At 37.8% G+C, this 22,498-nt stretch overlaps 1 protein-coding gene across 5 annotated transcripts in view; it reads right to left on the reverse strand.

Annotated features, from left to right (window-relative positions):
- The window catches only part of dgkb (diacylglycerol kinase, beta), a 93,616-nt gene that overhangs the window by 60,186 nt on the left and 10,932 nt on the right, over positions 1-22,498 (reverse strand). For 4 of the 5 annotated variants that reach the window (XR_015777997.1, XR_015777996.1, XM_088084670.1 and 1 more), the window contains 5 exons: positions 17,909-17,985; positions 14,300-14,320; positions 13,553-13,700; positions 7,998-8,135; positions 1,314-1,363 (listed from right to left, as the gene is read on the reverse strand). Coding sequence is in view for 3 of the 5 variants with exons in the window: in XM_088084670.1 (XP_087940796.1) it covers positions 1,314-1,363; positions 7,998-8,135; positions 13,553-13,700; positions 14,300-14,320; positions 17,909-17,985 (434 nt within the window). In the remaining 2 variants the exon portion in view is untranslated. Of the gene's footprint in view, positions 1-1,313; positions 1,364-7,997; positions 8,136-13,552; positions 13,701-14,299; positions 14,321-16,073; positions 16,326-17,908; positions 17,986-22,498 lie in introns of those variants that run through there. The other variant, XM_088084671.1, reaches the window with a different exon arrangement.

Raw genomic sequence — 22,498 nt, forward strand, 5'->3', positions numbered from 1 at the left:
ACAACCTCCCCGCTCCCTCCTACGCACTTTCTATACATGCACATAAGCACTGGTCGCTTTCATTCATAAATAAACCCACAGCCAACTTTTCTCGTTAATTCTTTTTTTTGTCCTCTGTCCATTCATTTATTCACTCACACCACCTTTGGATGTGTCTCTTGTGCAGAATGGGAGCAAACTGGCTCTATGTACGGTTTACCCATAAAGCACTTACAATAAAATAGATAACATATATTGGAGAGAAAAAAAAATAAGGTTGATAAAAGTTTAAGATAAAAGTTAAAAAAGGTTACTGTAAATAAAATAGATTAGGGCAGGTGAAAAAGAGTAGAGTAGATGACAAAGAGTGGAACAGATAAAGTAGATTAAATAAATTATATAAAATACATTACACTCATAAAATAAAGCAGTAAAAAATAGATTAGATGAAATATAGTAAAGCAGATAATAAATAATAAAATAGAGAAGAGTGGATGTAATAAATTACATAAATAAATTAGAAAAAAGATTGCAGGAGATAAAGTAGAGTTGGGTTGATATAATAGAGTAGATTAAATAGATTACAATAGATAGAGTAGAGTAGATAAAATAGATTACAATTGATAAAATAGATTACAGTGGATAAAATTGAGTAAATAAATTGGATTAAATAAATTACTGTAGATAAAATAGATTACAATATATAAATAGATTACATTAGATATCTGATATTAAGTCCAGCAGAAATAAGTTGTGACACAAAATGGAAACACTCAAGTAAAGTACCTCAAAATTGTACCAAAGTACTGCACATGAGTAAATTATTCATGTTTAATACCATGTCTTCATGTCTAATCATGTACTTTTGTTATTTTTATGTTTAGATGTTATCAATTACTGTTAACATCAAACAACTAAAATGGTGAAATAGAGCTGAAATGAGTGGTCATTTCATCAGTGAGTCATTGACTGAAATAATCTGCAGTTTTGTTAATTAATGCTTAAATAATCCTTTAAGGAAAAAAATAATAATTTTAGCTCCTCCTTTGTAATGATAAATCAAACATCTCTGGGTTTGACATGACTGTTGGATTTAGGAAATTTGTTGCATTTCTCACAGTTTTCTGACATTTTATTATGAAAACAATTACCTGGTTAATTAAGAATATAATCAACAGAAAAATATATATATATATATATATATAACTCATTAGAAAAGACTTATTTGTGATTTGAAATATTTAAAAAACAAAACAAACAAAAACACCAGCGTATTTTTAATTTTGAACAAGGAATTTCAAATGACAGTTCATCTTTAAGAGGAAAATATTTACCGAGCTGTCCAAAGACCCGTTTCCATCAGTGTCATAGAGGCGAAACATAACTGTGGGAGACAAACAAACAAAATGTCAAGCTGCAGCGTACACACCCCGTCCTCTCCCTCCTCCCCCTGCTGAAGTGAACATTAGAGTCAGTTATTTGCAGGAGGAGCTCACAGCACTCTCCGCTCCATAAAGCAGCTTTTTATTTCGCTGTTTACTTCACTGCCTGCAAACACAAAGTGAGTCTCTGCAGTCGTAAGCATCTGAATGTTGCAACTTTAAGTGTCCCCCAATTACCACTCAAACGTGTCGCCATGGAAACAGACAGCTCCCCCATCACAGCTGTGACTGGCTCTCCCTCTGACATCACGGACATCAGAGTCGTGACAACAACAACAACAACAACAACATGACCTGCCTGCGGATCATTTCCATACTCGTGTCTAACCCACCTCCACCTCCAGCCCCGGGCCTCACGTGAGCCAGGAGCAGCAGAGGCTGCTGACATCAGAAGGAGCTGACGTCAGACCGCGGTTCGTCAGACCACAAACGAGGAGCTAAGTGACGGTTTCCTGAGGGAGGTGGGAGGGGCTGATGCTGGTGTCTGGTGTCAGAGGAGGTGACTGTGGTGACCCAAAGAGGTAATAAACTGCTGAAGATGATCAAAAGTGTTAACGTTTGTCTGCAGCATTAAAGGGCTGGACAGAGAAAAGTCTCTGAGTTAAAGAATCTCTGAAAATCCTTTTGGAAGACATTTACAATCGCTCCTAAATTGCTCCTAAATCGCTCCTAAATCGCTAGAACAGTGGTTCTCAACTGGTCCAGCCACACGTCTAGATTTCTCCTTAGTCATTAGTTCGAGGTCGGCACATACAAGAAATTACCACATAATCAAACAGACTTGACAAAATGTCAATTACAAATGGACTTAAAACATAATATAGTTTCTGAGATGTAAGGAATTTGGGGGCCGAGCATGGACATCTGCAGGAAAGAAAATCATCAGATTTTTATTTTTTATTTTTAAAGAAAACACGTTTTCTTCATTAAAAGAAAATATATGTATTCATTTTTCTTCTTTTAATATTTTTGGCTTCTTTTTTTTTTTTTTAACTTATTGTCAATGATTTTCTTCTTTTTTTAAAAAAAAATGGTGATTCTTGAACAAACCCCCAAAATCATAACACCAAAAACAGGGCAATAAAATAGTAACTGTTCTCAAAAAGAGAAACTTTCTCACTCTACAGCAGGAAATCACACTTCAAAATAAAGGCTCAGTGCTGCAAATTCACTGTACTACAAAATAAAGTGAGCTTTTCACAAACGTGACAAAGTCGGGATTCCTGTGACTCACTTTTGGACCGCAACCCACCAGTCAGGAACCACTGCTCTAGAAGACTTTGAGTCTTTAGTCCAAATATTGAGTCTGCTGTAAGAATTCAATTTTGGGCAGATGTCTTTGTTTGGGTTCAATAAAACTGTAAACAAGCATGAAATGCAAATATGTGCACAGGTGAAAGTCATTAGAATATTTATCCACCTAAGACAATATAATATAAAAATGATCAAAGTGTATTTTGTCACAGTGAAGTGCATCTCAACATACATTTTAAGTCTTCATATATGTCTTAGTTTATTCTTGTTTATTCATTTCCAAACTTCTTTGTGGATTTTTCTCTTTTTCATGCTCATCAGTTTGTTATTCTTGTATTTAACTTAAACACTTAAACACACACTCAAAAATCATCTTATTTTGTTCTACATTATCTCCCATCTTCGAGTTTTTCAAGGTGTTTTTGAAACTTTCAAATCAGAAAATGTGTTTATGAGCAGAATGTGTTTATGAGCTTAACAAGAGAGATTTATTGAAACTAGTTATTGCTGTTTAATAATGACATATCATTCTTTCCTAAATATGCTAAAGGTATATGGCAATTACATTTTTCTTTCTTCAGTGACATCGTTTGTAGCAAAAAGCTAAAAAAAAATGAACATGATAATCTTAACATAATCTTAAAGACTTAAAAGTACATATTCACTTAATGCATTTCTATCTATAATGCAAAACACTGTTTTTGTTTTTGTGAATTTAGGGCTTGATTCTGTGATACTCAGTATTGTTTTATTGTACTGTCACTCAAAAAGATACCTGAAACATAGGAATCATTAACAAGCTCTGAGTTAATAACAAATGTCATTTTTATCTGCACTTGATCACCAGATTTTTACTAATTTCAGATGATCCTAAAGAAATATCAGCTTCGAGAGAAGTTAATTGAAAACTGGAGCAGTTCTGTAATTATCCAGTAGAGGGAAACATCCACCAGAGAAACAACAGCAGTGTGGCTCACAGAGCGATAGAGGGCTCAAAAAGACATCATCCACAGACAAATCCATGATGTGCTCACACACAGGCAGCATCGGTTGAATTATTTAGTCCTTGTGCTTAATGAGAGCTACTTTACTCAATAATTCAGCAGATGGATGAGAATTACAGCAACACAGAAAAAAAACTCTGATGTCCAATTAAGCAATGCAACCTTGTGAATAAATGATGTGATAAATGCAATTAAGGGATGTGGGAAGACGTGTCGATAAACTCCGACCATGAGGCAGCGAACAGCCCTGTGGAGAGGATTCATGGGAGCTGCAAAGATCGTCTCCAGAGATGTCAGATAACGAAAAAACAAGGAAAAAATAGTGATGCAATTAAAAAGAAAAGCTCCACCTGAAAACATGAAGGGCACTAACTTTGGTTGTGAGCTCAAAGAGCAATTAATATTTTCACCGAAAGGGAAAATAAAACAACAGAGGAAGTCGCAGTTTGATCGAATGTACTTGTTAATGACCAAATCCTGCAGAGAAAACTATCAATTTAATAAAAATGCTAAATGCACAAAAAGACTGATACATAAAGAACATAGCTGGCAAATATTTAGATAGAAAACAATATCAATGAAACACTGCACTGCTTGGAGAAAACCCCAAATCTTGTATTAGTTATAAAAAGGCTACAATAATTACCCTTATTAATGTTCTGTGCGTCAGGTTAAAGTATCCTGATGTCATGTTGACCTCACAGACAGGACTTTGTGTGGATAAGCAGCCTGAAGAATCTGAGGCGGAGATAATCTCATTGGTTGAGTTAAACCTCAGTGGAAAACTAAGGTCAAGACTATAAAATGAACAAACATGAATGCTTACATATTTGGTATTCATTAATTCGTGTCCTTCCATTGTTTCGTATCTGACGCAGAGCCAATCTGAGCTACAAATTCGTGATAAAGAAGTGTTGTGAGTCCTTCAGGAGATATAATTCACAGTTCAATGACTGTTTTTTTGGACTCAATACCTAAGCAAAATAGTTGTTTGCGTGTTTTCACACTAGTTGTTTCAGTCAGTCGAAAAATGGCTTTTTGGCATCACCTGAACTACCAACTCATCGAGCGGTAAAACCTTTCTTGCAATAAATGGGAGTGTCTTTTCAAAATTGACGTGTTTCCATCAGGCGTATTTTATATTAGCAATTTCAATGTGCACAATTTGAAGGTTAATGGAAACCCCCTGCAGTGATTTCCCTGATCTATCATGCCTGGCACATTTCAGTGTCAGATTTTAAGAACAGCACTGACAGCCCCCCCCCAAGTAAAGGAATGTGAAAACACCTCTCTAGTGACAAACTCTGCAGAGATTCAGCAGAGTCAAGGTCATTTTAGGGGACATAAACACAATTTTGAGCGTAGGGCAACTTTAAATAAAATATTTCAGTGTTTCTTCCACAAACTGATGCAGGCTGATGTGAAAAGTGAGGAGATCATTTTAAATATTCAGTCAGATTATCACATGCATGCACAGAAAAGGCCACATCTATCACAATAAATAAGGTAACAAATAAAAAAAAATGGCTAAAGAAGAGGAGAAGCAGCATGTGATCTCATGACTCTGGACAATACTTGTTTAAAACTATTTAGCAGAACATGTCAAACAAAGATCCAGTCACACAGTTAATCTCTGAGCATGAAAGTTATGTCACACTGCAGGTAACCGTAGCAACAGTAACACTTTGAAACTTACAACAAAACAAACTTTAAGAAAAAAAAAAGAAAAAAAAGGACAAAGCCTAACTTGCTTTGCTTTGATTAGTGGCGCTGGCATCAACATGGTAATAATACACTCAGAGGTTCCTCATATAAAGAACAGACTGCTTACAGCCTCCACCTCATCTGTTATCCTCACACATCAGGACTGTGGCTGCAGCTCAACACTGCACAGTCCCACTCAGGAAAACTGCCTTAAGCTGCATCTTTTCCTTTAGAGCATCTCATCAATGAAACACAGTACCATGATCAATCATCATTCATTTAAGTGTAATGTTAAGAAATGGTTTATTAAAAACCAACAATGTCAGCACTGATTTCAGGCTTGCTTTACCTAATTTAAAATGACTGCAGTTACACTCTACCTGCATCATTTGCCAATTAGATTTTATCTGCTTACATTCTCAAATTGTGTTGTATATTCTTAACTTGTGCATGTCTAACTGTATTGTGTGCCTTTTTATCTTAACTGCGTTCTGAGGATTCATCCACTGCAAGCTGGAAACAAACTAACAGCTCTCCAGTTTGTATATTGCAAAGATTTCCAAGTTGCAATGTTTCAAAATTTGACAAAATAGTTACGATCGGAGATCTGCAGATATAAAAACACAAGGCCTCACCTGCTCACACCACAGCCACTACCACTCATTTAATTCGACTGTTACAGCAGCGCCATTAAACGTGATGATTTATTCTCTGTTAGCTGGAAACAAACCAACAGCTCTCCAGTTCAAATTTTAATAGTATTTTCAAGTCATAGTAGTGCTCCATGGTCACAAAATGTAACTAAATAGTCACGGTGTGGAGCTCTGCAAAAGCCATGCTTTTTGTGTGTGTGTCTGTGAGAGAACCGTAGGGGAAAAAACGAAACGCTGAAGTGAGTCTCATGTTAAAAAACAATGAGACAACTTACACTCAATGTTTGCAATAAAGTCATTTTATACATCACACTGGAACAAGCCGCAAAACATCCAGTATATTCGATTCATCATCCACCCCTATAACAAACATTTTCATCTTTTGTGTAGACTAGCATTGCAACCATAACTGACTGCTGTGCATCTGTATTTAGCCTTCACAGACCCTCATAGAGCATCCCGCCCCCTCCAGGCTGCAGCAGGAGAACATACACGCTGCGGGAGCGAGCAGTCATGGTTGGAGATCCAGCAAAAACGGGACTGAGAAAACAGTCCCACGCAGGGCTCAGCAGGAGCCAAAAGACAACACAGATACCAACCTGTATGTGACATCACAGCAACACATTTAATGAGCTCTCGCTTAACAATCCTTAATGTTTAATGTTTCTGTCCATCAGCAGAGCAAAAATATTGCAGACATCCTCGAATATCAGAAGTTAGATTTCAAGCAAGAGCAGCTTTCCTACAGACATCCAGGCGGTATTAAGTAGCAGTGAGTTTGCTGAAAATCAGCAGGTAATAACAGCTATAATTATAACAGTGGTGGGAGTGAAAAATTATCCACATTGGAACTCCAGACGGGATTAAAATCACTGACCAGCACAGGTGATGCTAAAATAACTCCACCTCCTGAGATAAATAAATCCAGTGCACATGGGGTTTAATTCTGCATATTTGGCTTTTTCTTGAAACAAAAAGAGGACAAGAGGCAGCTCTGAGATTACATTAAATTACCTCGACAGCTAAAGGCTAGCGTGTTTATTTAAAACCAGACAGATCAGCTTCTTAGTGTGGCTTGATGTTGCATTTTTCCCAAAGCAACAGAGCAAAGATTCATGATTTGTCCTCTCGTAGCCTTTGTCTTTTCCACTGGGCTTCAGTCTGACCTCACTTAGCCTCACAAACTGCCTTCCGCCCACCGAGGTTTGAGTCAACCGATGACATTAAGTCTGCCTCCTGATGGCTCAGTTGGCTGGTGGTGTATTTAATTTTTTTTATTCTTTTCCTAGTGTTTCTTTCACAGGGTTAATACACATTTTTACTTTTCCATGACTTTGCAGCAAATTTTAAAGACCAAACATTCTCTGAAACAACCAGCGATACTACTTATCTGTTCATTTTCACTACAACAGAATAGCATTTTGAAATTGTATTTCTTTTAAAGAGAACTAAATATTTTTACATAACTTACAGACTGTTCATTATTTATGGGGGTGGTGGAAGCAATTTGTAAAGAAAAATTTAGGCAATTTTTTAGAATTTTTGGCAATTTTTGAAGACAAAAATGTGTGATTCTTTTTTCTTAAAAAATTATTGGCATCTTCTTTTTTTCTTCGAAAATTACATCATTTAATTAAGCAAGAGACTGTTAAAACAGAAATAATTGTAGGGTTTTCAAATTTCCAACTATCCTTGAACACCTCTTTTGTTATTATACACTTTTCAAGACAGAATTCCACAACTTTCCCAAAACTTTCAGGGTCTATTTAGTTTTCCAAAACCTTTTCAGGACTGGAAACTGTTACATGCAAATTCCATGACTTCTCCAGGGTTTTCATGACAAAACAAACCCTGCTTTAATTTCTGCAATCCATAAACCATGTATGAGGAGTTGTCTGCCTTCACTGGATTTTAGATGCTTGTGACACATACAGAAAAATCAAATATGAGAAGACACTCACACTCGAGCTTGTCCTCAGGACGCCCGCCCTCCAGCAATGAGAGGTAACACACGATGTCCTTCAGCTGCACCGTATCCAGAGGCTGTGGCAGCACGGCCGTCTTCAGAGGGGTCGAGTTGCTTTTGATCAGCTTCAGCCCTGTAGGGAGACGGACATTAAAGGTCAAAACATCCTCCACAAACGCCTCTAATGTTAGCCCAACAACCTGCTGGCCCGACATTAGTCATACAGTTGGATTGATCAATGGTGGGCGGCGTCCAGCTCACCGAAAGGCGAACAAACAAATGGTCCAGTTTTAGCCTCAAACAAGAGTTTGTTTTCAGAGCCGGGCTATGTCATTGCAAGTGAATTAGAGGATTAAGGGTCTATACTGTACAACGCTATTATCTCATTGTGTTCGGAGGCACAGGGCGGTAAAGGTCAACACATAATGTAAAGTCATTAACATGTCCCCCCATCGATTGCCCTCTCTAGTTATCTGATCTTACCGGTAAATGTACACAAGCTACTGTCAGCAGTCACATCCAGCTCAATGCAGCGTTTTCAGTGGCACAGTGTAGTTTTTCTCAGTGGTATAATTCAATATTTTGTTTTCATGTCAGTGTAACACAAGTTAATTCTAACATACAAAAAGCAAGTAAAAATACACACTCCTCCACAATAATGTAGTCTGCTCTGGTAAAAAAAACAATGGTAATCTATAGAGTGGCTGGTAGATTTTCAAGTCCACCAGCCACAAAGCAGGTAGACACAAAAGTTCATTTCCAACCCTGAACTTAAGCAATTTTTTTGAAATGTCAATGAAACAAAATTGCAAGATGACTGAGTGATGTTGTGCGACTTCTCCTCTTGTGATATCACTCCAGTAATCATGGGGATGGATGTTTAGAACATTAGCAGATTTATTTCTATTTCAGCCGCCACGATCACCGTCATTATTTTTAATCCAAGGCGATGCAGGCGTGTGACGTGAGCGATAATGGAAAGGCGAGCGCCTTATACGTGGAAGCGGCCACGTATGAGGGTTTTTTGGGAGGTGATAGTCCACGATTTCACAGAGGAACTGTTGTGACCAATAAAAACAAAAAAAACTTTTTCCACTGTAGTTTTGCCAAATATAGATTTTTCGAACAGCCTGGAATACCACCTCATTCAAGCATAAAAACTCTTTTTTGTGAATTTTTGAAATGCCATTCCCATTCCCACATATTTTTTATTTGCAGTTTCAATTTGCACAATTTGAGGGTTAATTGACACCTGCCTGACAATGTGTACACTGATCAAAACGAGCCTCCTTTGCAGGATGGCCATATTCACACTCACAGATAGTAGCAGCAGAAATGCTGCCTTTTTGTGTCGATACACTGGGCACACCCCGCTGGAAGGAGACCCATGGCAAACCCAAAACATGCCAAAATGATTACAAATTGCTCCTGGTCTAAAAAGGCTTCAGAGTAAGTAGTGGAAAATGGATGGATTGAAGATAAGGATTGACTTTCATCTATGACAACGAAACGAGTAAAAGAAACTGAGCAGTTAATTCTCATTTCTGAGATGGTGAAAGTCAGCATGACTCCCGTGGCGTGCACCACATACTGAAGGCACATTAATGAATCTGCTATCAGTCTTCACTACAGTGCTCTCACCGAAGCTACGATAATTTATTCATGAAGTCAGTGCGTACACTCTGCTACAGCTGCCATAAACTCTACTCTCTAAACAAGTTATTATGCTGTTTGCTTCTAAAAGTACGGTACGGGAAAATAAACCCTTTAATAATGTTATGAACAAAGGCTCCTGTGTGCACACAGCAGCAGTTTGTGGGAGATGGGACTTGTTAGTTCTCCTATCTGATGAGCATCTGGGGTGGTGGGAGGACTTTACAATTAACAAAAGTGGATCAATGAGGCCTGAACAACAGCCTCACATACTGCAGGCTGCACGGATTCAGCTCCTCTTGTGCTCTGTGAGGTAACTGGGGCAAACAATGTGCATTAAATATTGAATGCACACGAGTCAAACTGCTACCAAAAGGACAGATCAGGCGAGGTGATGTATTAAATTTTACAGCTTTCAGCCTGATATTACATTTTTTAGTCAAATTTACATTAAATGAACAGAATATTTGGGTCTCTTTATTAGATTATGCACAAATCTTGAATAAAATAATTTAGCGCTTCGCCAAGAGTTAAATATTTGAATTAAGGTAGCAAGTAGGTTTTAACTTTAAGATAACAGCAAGAAAAGAAAATGAATTTAAGGGAGTATTTTATGTATTGGGTGTAATGTCACTCTTAATATTTGGCAATTTTAATTTCTGCAAACCGCCAATATGTTACAGTTTCACACCATATAAACATTTCTAAAGCGATAAAATATGAGCTGACTGTCATCGAGTGGATGGTGTAACAGTTACCAAGCTGCAACCAAAATTGGTTGTTTTCTAGCAAGTCATTGCTGTTTTTCAAGCAGATTTGTAGCCCCTAAACGTGGGTGTTTCAAGAAGCTGTTGCTGTTTCCTGCTTCTTTTTGGCCCTAAAGCGTGTGTTTTTAAGAAACCTGCTGGTGTGTTTTTCAATGGTTTTTCTGCGTTTTTTAAGGTACCTGCGGCTGCGTTTCAAAAAGCAGATGTCTACATGGACATCGCTGCTTTTTCAGCTGGTATTTTGCCCCAAAACCAGGCCAAAACCTAATCTTTAGCTAACTACAACTAAATGGTTTTTGTGCCTGCACCTAACTCCATGTTAACCAAAGCAATGTTGAAAAACAAAGTTTCAATGTACCTGCTACATAATAATGTTCTAATATAACATATCTGAGGTTTGCAGAATCATACATTTTTTCTGGTGACTGAGTTGAAATAAATTATTTCAGAATATATAATGGAAGAAGTTATCAATTCATTTTTAGTCTTGAAATTATGCCAGCATGGGAATCATCTGCTGCATCCACAGATTTACAGTTGTACTTTAACAACCTGACTTTTTACTGAAAATGTGCTTCCATTGTGCTCAATTCCCTGGCGGACTTTTCTTCAATTTCCAGCCACTGAATGCTGCCAGCAACAGGGGACCATTATTTTATTTTCTAATGCACTCTTCTGATCCTCGATGACAGGACAATCTCTGCTGTAGTAAAGTGGAGCAAAAGTAGGTAAGAACAAGCAATTCTATTATTTTAACCATTATATCTGTGCTTTTTGTGGACATCGACATTAAAACTATTTGTTTTAACACTACACGCTCAGCTGTAGCTCATTAAGTCTGCAGCAGTTATTAACCTAACACGCAAAAACTACACCTAGAAGTGTAGTCCTTTAAAATTACTTATTTTGCCTTCACAAATATTTGATAATGCACCAGTTATTTCCAAGTAATTTCAAGTAAATATAAATATTTGCTCTAACTTAGGCTTTTAGAAGGTATTTGACGATTCCTCCCCTCCAAGATAGTTTTCTTGTGGCTGTGAAATATGATAATTTTGTTTTCGGGCCTTGTTTGTGTCCTATTTCCACAGTCATCTGCAAATCATGTCAAGACACTTTTAATATGAGCGCTAATTGTATGTACTTGACAGAAGAAACCATCCTTCTTGTTAGTAAAATGGCCAAAATGCACCCCCCTTGTTTACCTGCCATCCCTCTTCATCCCCTGGGTCCAGACCCAGACATCTTAGCTGACCCAGACATATAACTAATAATTTATTGAGAATTATTAACTTTAGACAGAGTATTTCTGCTTAAAAGCTTCTATTTAAAAGCTTATCAAACCAGATCATAAGGTCTGCACACTGTAGGGTCCAAATTAATAGTTTATTCTATATTTATTTTTTATTTTCTTTAAAGGCAAAGTATTGATCTACTAGGGCTGTCCCTTAAAAAGTCTGAGATTGGAATCAAGAGTCAGAGACCCTCAGTCGACTGCGTTTAGTAAAGCAGTCATTTTTTTTTCTGTGCAGTGAATTCTGGGGATGTTGTGGTCCCCAGATTTTGCTGCGGAGTGAGTGGTCTTGACTTTCACACTACTCTTTGGCACAAGAAGTTGACACATGCAGGCAGCAGCACGGAGGAGGAGAGAGGAGAGACCTTCTGCTCAGTGGTGAATTAAAAGCTCACCGCAACTTAATACAACACAATCTCTGGCTTTTGTTTGATATCTAGTGTTGACAAAAAATTAAGCAAATTTACATCCCACAATAAGCGACGTTAGCTTGTTGACTACATTAAGTGAATACCGCCGTCAAACTGAACTTTCTGCAGAGCTGCTCAAACTGTCAAACTATGTATAAATAGTAGAATATTTGTACTGAACAATCAAATCTGATTCGACTGGAATAACTCTGAGTCAGGTACAGCCCTACACTCGATCTCCTTCAGACGAGACAAGCCTCGCAGTGAGTTTCTTGGTCTTGCACCTGAGTATTTTTTCCTGGATGTGTGCACATTCACACCCTCTTCCATCGGTAAAACCTTCGAAACCTGAGCAAACTGGCTTGATTTCTTACAAAAACATGAAAGCAATGAGCAACTTAGGAAGAAATGGCCCAAAATTAAGCAAAGAGAAAAAAGTAAAATGTACAAGACATATACAAATAAAATTTGCAAGAAAAACCATAAATACATAAGTATTTAATAACAAAGAAAAGAGTAAAAACAAACAAATAAGAAAATGACCTGGGAAAAAAAGTGCTTAAAAAAATCAAATCTGTAAAATATTTTTAGAATATATAATTAAAATAATTACAAGTAGAGTTTTTAGACATTTCGCTGGCTTTTTAAAAAATAATTCTTAATACACGGATTTCTTGCAATTTGAGGGTCATTTTCTTTACAAGTTGCTCATTGTCTTTTTTCCTATGTTTTAAAACACAAGCAAGACAATTTTGAGTGTTTCAATATTTTTAAACACTCAAACATTCCCAAGCCCAACACTCCCAAGCAAGAGCTTGGGAGTGTTGGGTGTAGGACACAAGAAAGGAGCCATTGGGCCCCCAACTTCATGCCCCTGGCCAATATTTGTTTTGAGTCATGGATCACTGTATTGCAACTCAAGAGATCCAATCCCAAGATGGTCTCTATTTATTATTATTCACCCGAAATATCAGGTAGTCAAAGAGGTGTGAAGCCAGGTGTAAGTGTGGGGAGTGTTGGCTTTACTATCAGTAACTCATTACAACACCAGAATGAAATTAGTATAAATGTTGCAAACAAACAAAACCATCGCCAAGACAATTGGCAGCCACTGAACTACAATTTATATTGTGTGCCACCGCGCTGAACTTGGCAGGAAATCTGTTATCTGACGGCACAAAAACAACAAATAAACAGAAACTGTGCAGCTTTTACACAGCAAAGAAAGTAGCTCATCTTAAATAAATTAAAAAGAATAAGCCACTAAGAAAATGCTGTGAGGGCAAGAAGTAAGTGATAAATTATCTGTACCTTAGCAACGAAAGTTGCAATGGTTTCTCACCCATTTCAGTTACTACAAAACACCAACATGCTGTGTTTACAGCTCGAGGGTTTGTTATGATTAAGACTTCCTTTCTACACTTACCAGAGACTCTGGGTTTGTCAGAAGATGAGGGACTGGGTTTGGGTCCCTTATTGCTGAACGTCATGAAGAGGTGTTGACAGAACTCTTCGGGGAGTTCGCTCTCCAGGAACGTCTGCATGAAGACCTTGAAGCCCTCAAAGTCAATCTCCTAAAAAACCACGACAGAAATATAGCGTGTTATTTGTCAAGTCGAATTGCTGGTTGCCTTAAAGGCTTCAAGCAAATGCATTTTCAGTATGAAGAGAGCGTGTTGGTGTGTTTCACTTTCGGGGAAATCTGTGGCTGCTTGCGATAAATGTTGCAGAATTCATGTGACAGATTTCTGCACTTTGGAAGATGGATGAGGTGTTGTGTTGGGGTTTGTGAGCGGTGAAATCTAGAGTGGTTCTGCAGCTTTTATATTTTCATTCAATGCTCTGTGGTCTCTTCTACTATCCATTTAGGCGTACATCTTCATCCACCCTTCTGATTATTTTATTAGCTGATTGTTTAAATCTGTGAATTGTTAATGTTGTCTTACATTTTTCGAATCAACAGACATATTACCAGTTCAAGAAAGACATTTTACATTTCCCTGCAAATGGCTGCATGTCCTCCAGAAATATCTTCCAGTTTGTTTCTCACTAAATCATTTTTTAGTGCTTCACCGCTGCTTGACAGAGTTGAGGTACTCAGTGAGAAAATACATGAACAGTCAGCAAAACACAGCAACAATAAATCAGAGAGAGAGGAAGAGATAGCAGTTACCTGGCTGAGGATTTCCTGCTTCTAAATCCGCAGCATTGAGGAAAGAAAGAACACGTTCATGGACTCATCATGAAGTTATCACAATTAAAATGTGCAAAGGCCACGAAGACACGATGTATGTGAATTTCTTAATTAGCTGACACTTTATCGAGGCTATCATCGTAACTGTCATAGAGCTATTATTGCATGCATGCATGCATGGATGTTTCGAAATATTGAACAATGTGAGCTGAGATCCTGGTGTTTATGCGCTTTATTTTACCGAAACACACAGTGAAAACATGTTTTTTTGTGTGTGTTTCTGTGTGTGTTTGTGTGTCTGTGTGAAGAGTTTTATAAATAGTGAAAACTTCTACAAACCTCATCAACACTACTACACAACTTTCAAAGCTAAATACAAAACTCCAACCTTGAAATGCTGTTAGGATGATTTAACTGGATAAATAGTTCAGCTGCTGATCTGCTTCTTCCAATGACTTTAAATGCTAGAATGGCAGCTTAAAAAGTCAGCTGTGTGTCAAAATATTCACTGAAATAAGTCTGATTGAAGCAGAGTGAAAAATCTATACGAATAGAAGCAGAACGGACACTCCTATTCAAATCAACTTGCCAGCTTGTCAAATCATTGCCTTTGCAGCTGTTTTAGCGGGCTAACTTCCATCTAAACTTCCATATAAACCTCTGAATAAAGGTGTGCCCAAACTTTTTATGTAGAGAAATAGCAGTGCATATAACTCCAAAAATATATTTCACAGCATCAAAAGGTGCACGGTAGAGACGGAAATAAGAAAAAAGCAATACCACCGGCACTCATTGTTTAGCTGAAACGTTTCTGTGGCCATGATTTTCCTAACTAAATAAATAAGTTAAGTCTTCTGAGTTTTTTTAGTTTAATTTAGTACATGCACAAATAAAGTGAAGACGTCTCTGTTCAGGGCATATTGTACACCAGTTAACACTGCTTAATTGTGGCCAAGATACATTAAAGGCAGGTTTACAGTTGCAGGTAGCTTCTAATAATGCTGTGAGAATATTACTGCAGAGACCTGGGTGATGTAGTGCCAGTGAAATGTTAGAGGCTGCAGGACTCAATACCCTCAAAGCTGCTATAAGGAGTCTCATGTATACATTTATTTGGTGGCTTAATGACTCTGAGAATTAAATAATACTAGTTCTATTTTGACAAAAGGTAAAGCACTACATGTTACCATTCCCAGCTGTGGAGACACTGGTATAGTTGTCTCTTTGTAAGACATTAACATACACTGATTAATTTTTAGACGATGATTTTATACTGAATTTATGTCTCTATTGTATGTTATGTTTTTGTCTTTTTATATGCACTGAGTCTGGAATAAAGGATTGAACTGAGTTTTTTTCCTTGGATGGCCAACACTGAAACTTAACGGTGGGCCGTGGGCCAAAACACCTATTATACAGCGCTGAATAATGCTAAGATGCTAAATGGTATTTGGATATCAAGTTCCCTTAAATGTTATGTCTTTTGTCCGCTCAATACTTTTTCACTCAAACGGACTTCCTGCTACAAGTGTCCCTCTGCCCACCATGCTCAGATTATGATAAAAGATTAATGATGAGGGACAGGGCGGAAAAATCGATTCACAAACGATTCTCGTTTTTAACTATTCAGAATCGATTCAAAAATCCTAAACATCGATTATAACCTATGTTTACTAAACATATTTACTAAATATAGTCTATTCCTAATCCCCTAACATTTAAACATTTAGAAAAGTCTTATTAAGTTTGAGACCGTTTGTCGGGTCGTCTGTGCCGTTCAGAGGGAAACTCCGGTGCATCGCAGCTCTTTCAGAAGCCTCAGTGTCCAGCCTGGAATTCAGATGTTTTTACGGGACCTTGTTCAATAAATAGACACTGACAGATCCGATATTGGGTGTCTTCCGTCTATATTTCATCCATATTTCGATGATAAAAGTACATTAGCGTCGATGCTAAATGCCATATTGGTTTCCCATAGTTCCTTTGGAAAGAGGTCAGAGGTTTGTTTCCGTCTTGTCCACCAATCGGAAGACGACCCGACGCTTTGTATCCGCCTACGTATACCACACGTCATCTGGAGCAAACTGCGCTGTGATTGGCCGAATCCTGCTGTATCTATCGCTCTGTGTTATTGGTAGCCTCTCCTGCATTAAAATAAACTCTGGTAGCCCCTATAATACTAATACTAATACTAATACTAATACTAATAATACTACTACTACTAATAATAATAATAATAAGACAAGGGTAAATCAGGAGACAGTGTAACAAGCAGCAGGGCCTCATATGGATATAAACTCTGTGTTCACTGCAGGCAGAGCAGGCAAAAGAATCAGGCCCCTCTCTGAAGTGTCAGGAGTGTGATGTGCAAAAAAAATGATGGGACTTTTTGGGGAAAAGTGTGTCAATTTTTTGAACTAAAATAATTACAATGTTTATTTTTCACTTCCTGATTCCCAACACTTGGGAGAAAGGTTTTCTACAACAAAAAAGCTTGTACATAATAAAACCTCCATAATGTTATACACACTTTGCTTTCATAACATAATATGCCACTGGCAAAACAGACTGGAGTAGATCCTGAAATTACACCTCCTATATTTTGAATCAGGAATTGATTTTGAATCAGGAATCGATTTTGAAACGGAAATCGTTTTGAATTGAGAATTGATTCTGAATTGAACCTTACAGTGGGCCAACTTTGGCCCTGGTATCAACAAACCAACTTGCAACGAGTCGTGAACTCACTGAGATGAGGTTTTAAAGTAACAACAAGCAGTGTATTTTCATGTAAGCAATACACTGCTTTTAAAATATTTCTTTTTTGACATTAATTGCATGTTTATTCAAACATGATGTAACATTACTGTAGCTCTTTTAAAAGAACAAGTGAGAGCCGCTGCTCAGTGGACAGCTGAGTGGCAGAGACAGGGATGAACAGCTTGTAGATCAGCATATTTCCACATCTTTCTTTGTGAATTGAGGGTTTATTTACGACCAAACCAGAGTTGGTGATTGTTGGAACAGTTGACTAACGTACAACATGGTTATCAAGGCGAACAGAGAAGGTTTTGTTGAATTTTGTTTTGTTTCTGTCAAGTTCTTGTCAGTTTAGTTAAAGAGAGAAACTTGAATTGGTGTGCTATTGTATTTTTCTGTTTAGTCATGAAAATATAAGAAAATGGAGTTCTCAAACTAGAAAGAGTGGCCCACTTTGTAGCCACACTAACGTGTTTTGTCACCATAACAACAAACAACAATCCCCATTTTCTTTTTTGTACTAGTCAAATGACCACATCCAACAGTTCTAATCATATTTCTTTTAGCAAAATCTACAAAAATAATAATATATAATCTAGAAAACATGAAACAATAAACAGTGTTGTATGCTGTTGCCTACAGCTCTGTTTTGAAAATCAAATTTATTTGTGGTATTAAACTCACAGTTTTCAGAGAGGAACATAAAATCCAAAATAGCACCTGCACAGAAATGTTAATATGCATACAGCTGTATATGAGCTGTTAGCACAGCTGGTTTCAACAGAATATAAACTATGCATTATATAATTAAATATAAACTGTACATACCTCCTCTGGATTGTATTTAGCCAACACACCATCTCCATGGAACTCCTGCAGAACATCCTTCAGCTTCTTGGTCGAGTCTGAGTGGAAAAAACGAGGATAAGTTACCCTATGTCTGTGTGTTTTGATCTGTTTATGGTTTCTCTCACACCGACTACATATGTCATATTCAACATTCATTCACATTCATAAGACATGACAAGATAATCTGGACAAAGCGGTCACCCAGGCTGCAATCTTATTTATGGATAGGACTTTTCTGGACCGAGTCAGCGTATTTTTGAGCTGCGGAAGCATTCAGCACAATGTAATGCACCCTGATTGGATTATATATTTGGTTGGGATGCAGCATCATGATGTCTGCAGGGAGACAAACACCCATTAGTGAGTCAGAGCTGTAAAAAATCAGCCTACAACACTGATTACTGAGGTCGTGTCAGTGCATGAGGTGAACCTCTCTTCAGATCTATTGTACTGTCCATAATCTTGTAAATATTCATTGGATTCAAATGCTTTTGGAGGCTTAGAAAATAAACAATCTTAGTTAAACTACGGGCAGCAAACAACAGCTGTTAGCAGCATGTGTTAAAAGGAAATCAAATCATAATATAGGTAATTATTATTTTTGATATTTTTGGGAAATATGCTTATTAAAAGAGTAAACAGAAAGTACATTGAAAAAAACTTAAATATTTTTGCATCAGAAATAGGTTGAAATGACTGCACTTGCAGATGTTTTAAGAAAACAGAGGGTTGTTTTGGCACTCAGTTATAGACAAAAATAACTCGATCAGACGGAGATTTGCTGTGATAATTACTGCGTGCTGCAGAGCGTTTATGAGCCCTACTGCTAAATCAATTTGCCGCGCCACAGATACCAGCCTCTAAATGTTACAGAAGTTAATTAGAAGTACCATTTTCTCGCACGCACTGGAGGGGCCGGTTCATCGCTCACAAAAAGACGTTTGTAGAAGTCATGTTAGCTACCGTCTCTCACCTCCTCACAGGATTCTTCAGCACAACAATCCTGCCATTGATAAGATTAAGTCTGATTCTCGAGCAGTCCTGCACCAAATGTTTGTGCTCCTGCAGCCTGCCATTTTGTAAACAGAGCAGCCAGGGACCCTGAAGTAAAGTTGCTGCTGATGAAACTGCACAGCATGTCACTGATTGATAATCAGCAGGTGTGTTGGTCATTAAGCCTCACAGGGAACACAGAGAAGTTTAGTTACTGGATTTTTTTTCAATATTATTTTGGTGGAGCTGTATTAGAAGTTTGGAAGAAACACTGAAATATTTTACTTAAATAAAATAATTTATTATATTTTTTTAAAAAAAAGCAATACCAGCATGTATAACTACTCTGTTACAAGTCAAAGTCTTACATAGATAATCTCAAATGTACACTGTGCCGATTTCCAACCAGCTTTTTTGTGTGTGTAAATCAACTATGTTAAACTTCCCTCCGTCTTGCAGCGCCCAAATCCTCTTGATCATGTTACGGAGAAAATATGCCAGATACACAAAGTTGATTTCTGCTGGCTCTAAGACTGTTGCTCAAACCACAGACTGCACCTCCTCATTTTTGTATACCCACCGCCACAGACACAAAGAGTAAAATGCAAGAAAAAGGCATGAAATTGGGCATGAAAGGCATGAAATTAAGATACTCAAGTACAGTAAATGCACCTAAAATTGTACTTAAGTACCTCAGTAAATGTACTTAGTTACTTTTCCCCTATGTTTTTTATGTGTTTTTTTTTTAACATATCAATCCAAATATCCACAAAATATCAGACTTTACACTGATTAACTGCCTCTAGTTGCAACATCAGCTGTAACATCTTTATGATTACATATTCTAGACACTGTAGAATAAATGTCACAGAAAATAGGATTATTGTTTTAATGATATTAATGGCTGCAGCTATTTAAAATGTCCATTTGAGCTTCTCTTAACAGCTTTCTGTTGGCGGTAATATTTTGTCGCCTCCGCACTAATGGCTTTGGACCTTTGATTTTCTCAGAATGCTTTTTACCAACAGTGAGTAGAAATTATTGCTCCACATTGAGTGTGTCATCGTTATTGACCACCTATCATTATGTATCCACTGATTTGCTTGTCACATTCAGCAGCCACTGTTGAAATACAATGTATTCCCTCCATCAGGCAAATGAATTAACTGTTGTGTGGCACACGGTCATGATCAGAGGACAAGACTCATTTTGTGTTTTTAGGTTCATCAAAACACTGAGGATCTTTGTTACCTTTCAAAGTAAAAGAATGTTCCCTCTGTAATGCAACACTACGCACATTAGCAATTAAATCACATAAAGAGAAACTCTAATTGTTGTGAGTCAGATGACTCGACGCACAGCTATTAAAATGTTATGAAAGTGTGTGCGGCTCGCTTTAATGAGAAAGAAGGGAGAGATACAGTAGGAGGCGAGATGAAGGGCGAGATGAGGAGGGAAGGTGAAGCAACGTGATGCCCATTGTTGCTGCTCAGAGAATGGGATATTTTATAACACGAAGCTGCACGGCGCACAAAGAGTCGCCCTGGAGCTCGTTGAAACATGATTATCCAAATCTGTCTAGCGTGCACACACGCCTGCACGCAGCCGTGCACACACACCAAGACTCTTTAGTTCTCTCTCTCTGCTTTGCTTTATTTTTTTCATCCCGCCTTTTTTATTACCACGCAATTTTCATTTCGAGCGACATTGTTAAACCTCAGGTCTCTGAAACACGTCCTTGTTAAATTCAACAAACTCCTTAGCCACCCACAAAGCAAACATTTGCAAAAAAAAAACCACAGAGACAAAAACTCAGAATCTGATTGGCTCGAGAGGAGCATCCGTCGGAGGGAGCAGGGGAGCTCCTCAGAACAATGTTGTTACCAGGCGCTGAGCAATTAAAGGGAGAAATGTCATTACCAAGTGAAACACTGGAACCAGATCCTGGGTGAAAAGTATTAATTATTAAGACTCACACTTAGTGCAGCGGTTAAAATGCCTCAAAGGTGTTGTGTTTGACACTGAAAATAGCTTTAAAATATACTCCACCACCGTGTCCACCCAGGTGTTAAAAAGCACTTTGGACGCAAAAAAATTGGACACCTAACAACTCAATTTCTTGTCCACAGTTAGTTCAATTGTTTTTCCCTCCCACAAACAATTTACTGTGACTTGTACTTTCAAAGTCTGTCCTAAACTATGAGTGGGTGGTGCACAACACCCACAGTGAGCCTGCCAGGTATCATCATATTTTCCATCCCTGGTACCATTTCAAATGATGAAATGTGTCAACATCTTGGAGCGTAACATAAACTCCAGGCATCCAGAGCACAGTCTGCTGAGCAGGGGAGCCATTTGTCGGGTTGAGAATGAATCATTCAGAGCTGAAGCGGCACCGCACGGATTAAATGCTTGAGCAGCTTGAGCTTCCTACATCAGCAAGACGGAACATGCAGTCTGCAATTACGACATCAAAATTTTGATCATTAGACGGAGGGATGTTTGAGATTAGCCACAGTGAATCGAATCATGCCGCAGTTTACAGCAGACAAGAGGAACGCTCGAGTTATTGTTAACGCAGTGGATTGATGCTATCAGAGAGAATTTATGTCTGCTTCTGTTAATGTGTCTCCGTGTGAAGAGGGGATTACTGAAGATTTGAGAGCAGATACTGATGCCAACTTTCCAAATACCAAAATTGATGAAGTAAAAAGTTGCCTTGAGTCGAAACGCTGTGGTGAATTGGGGTAACCCAAAAAGCAGAACAAACGCTGGTATTGTACATTTCCGCAAACCTGAAACATGCTACATTTATTCATTTCATTACATTTTAATTTTATGTCGTAACAACATTGCAGTTAATGTGTGGTTAGGTTTAGGCACAAAAACCACATGGTTAGGGTTAAAACAGAACCCCGCAAAGAGAATCCAGTAAAAGGGGCCAAATATTCAAACCTGAATATCTCTTTTATCCTACAAAAATATTTCTGTGATATTTAGATACAAAGTCACTGACATTGACCTCTTTCACAATGAATGATTTCATTCACTGACCCAAACAATGACAGCAACCAAAAAGGCATTAAGCAGCGATGGAAAAAAGCATAAATTCTGTCTTTTTTGGAGGTTTTCTCACACCAGCGCTCCGACTCTGTGAACTCTCTTAGCTGTCATAAGCTGCTTGTTTCAACTGGATGAATAACACGAGCAGGTGCACATTTGTAATATTTCATCAAAAGCATAACTTACACTGCAGAACCTTAATGAAAAAATGAGAAAATATAGCTACAGCTGACACACCGTCACATTGCAGAAATAAAACAATGAATGGTTTAGAAAGGATGCCAAAGACAAAAACTAAAACAAAGGGGTCCATGAGGAAATGGGGTCAAAGGGTTTGTGGAGAGAAATGGCAATACATTGTAAAGTCAGTGATGTTTCCCCGACAGGTGTTATAATAGAGTATGCTCACCTGGAGAGCAGCTTGTGTAAAGATCCTGAGGCAGCTGCTAGAGTGTGAGTTTTTTTCCAGCAAATGTATTGAATAGTAAAAGATGTCAAACATACCAATAAAAG

This window comes from Plectropomus leopardus, chromosome 11, assembly GCF_026936395.1.
Source record: "Plectropomus leopardus strain MGB_pleo_1.0 chromosome 11, ASM2693639v1, whole genome shotgun sequence".
Taxonomy (NCBI): Eukaryota; Metazoa; Chordata; class Actinopteri; order Perciformes; family Serranidae; genus Plectropomus; species Plectropomus leopardus.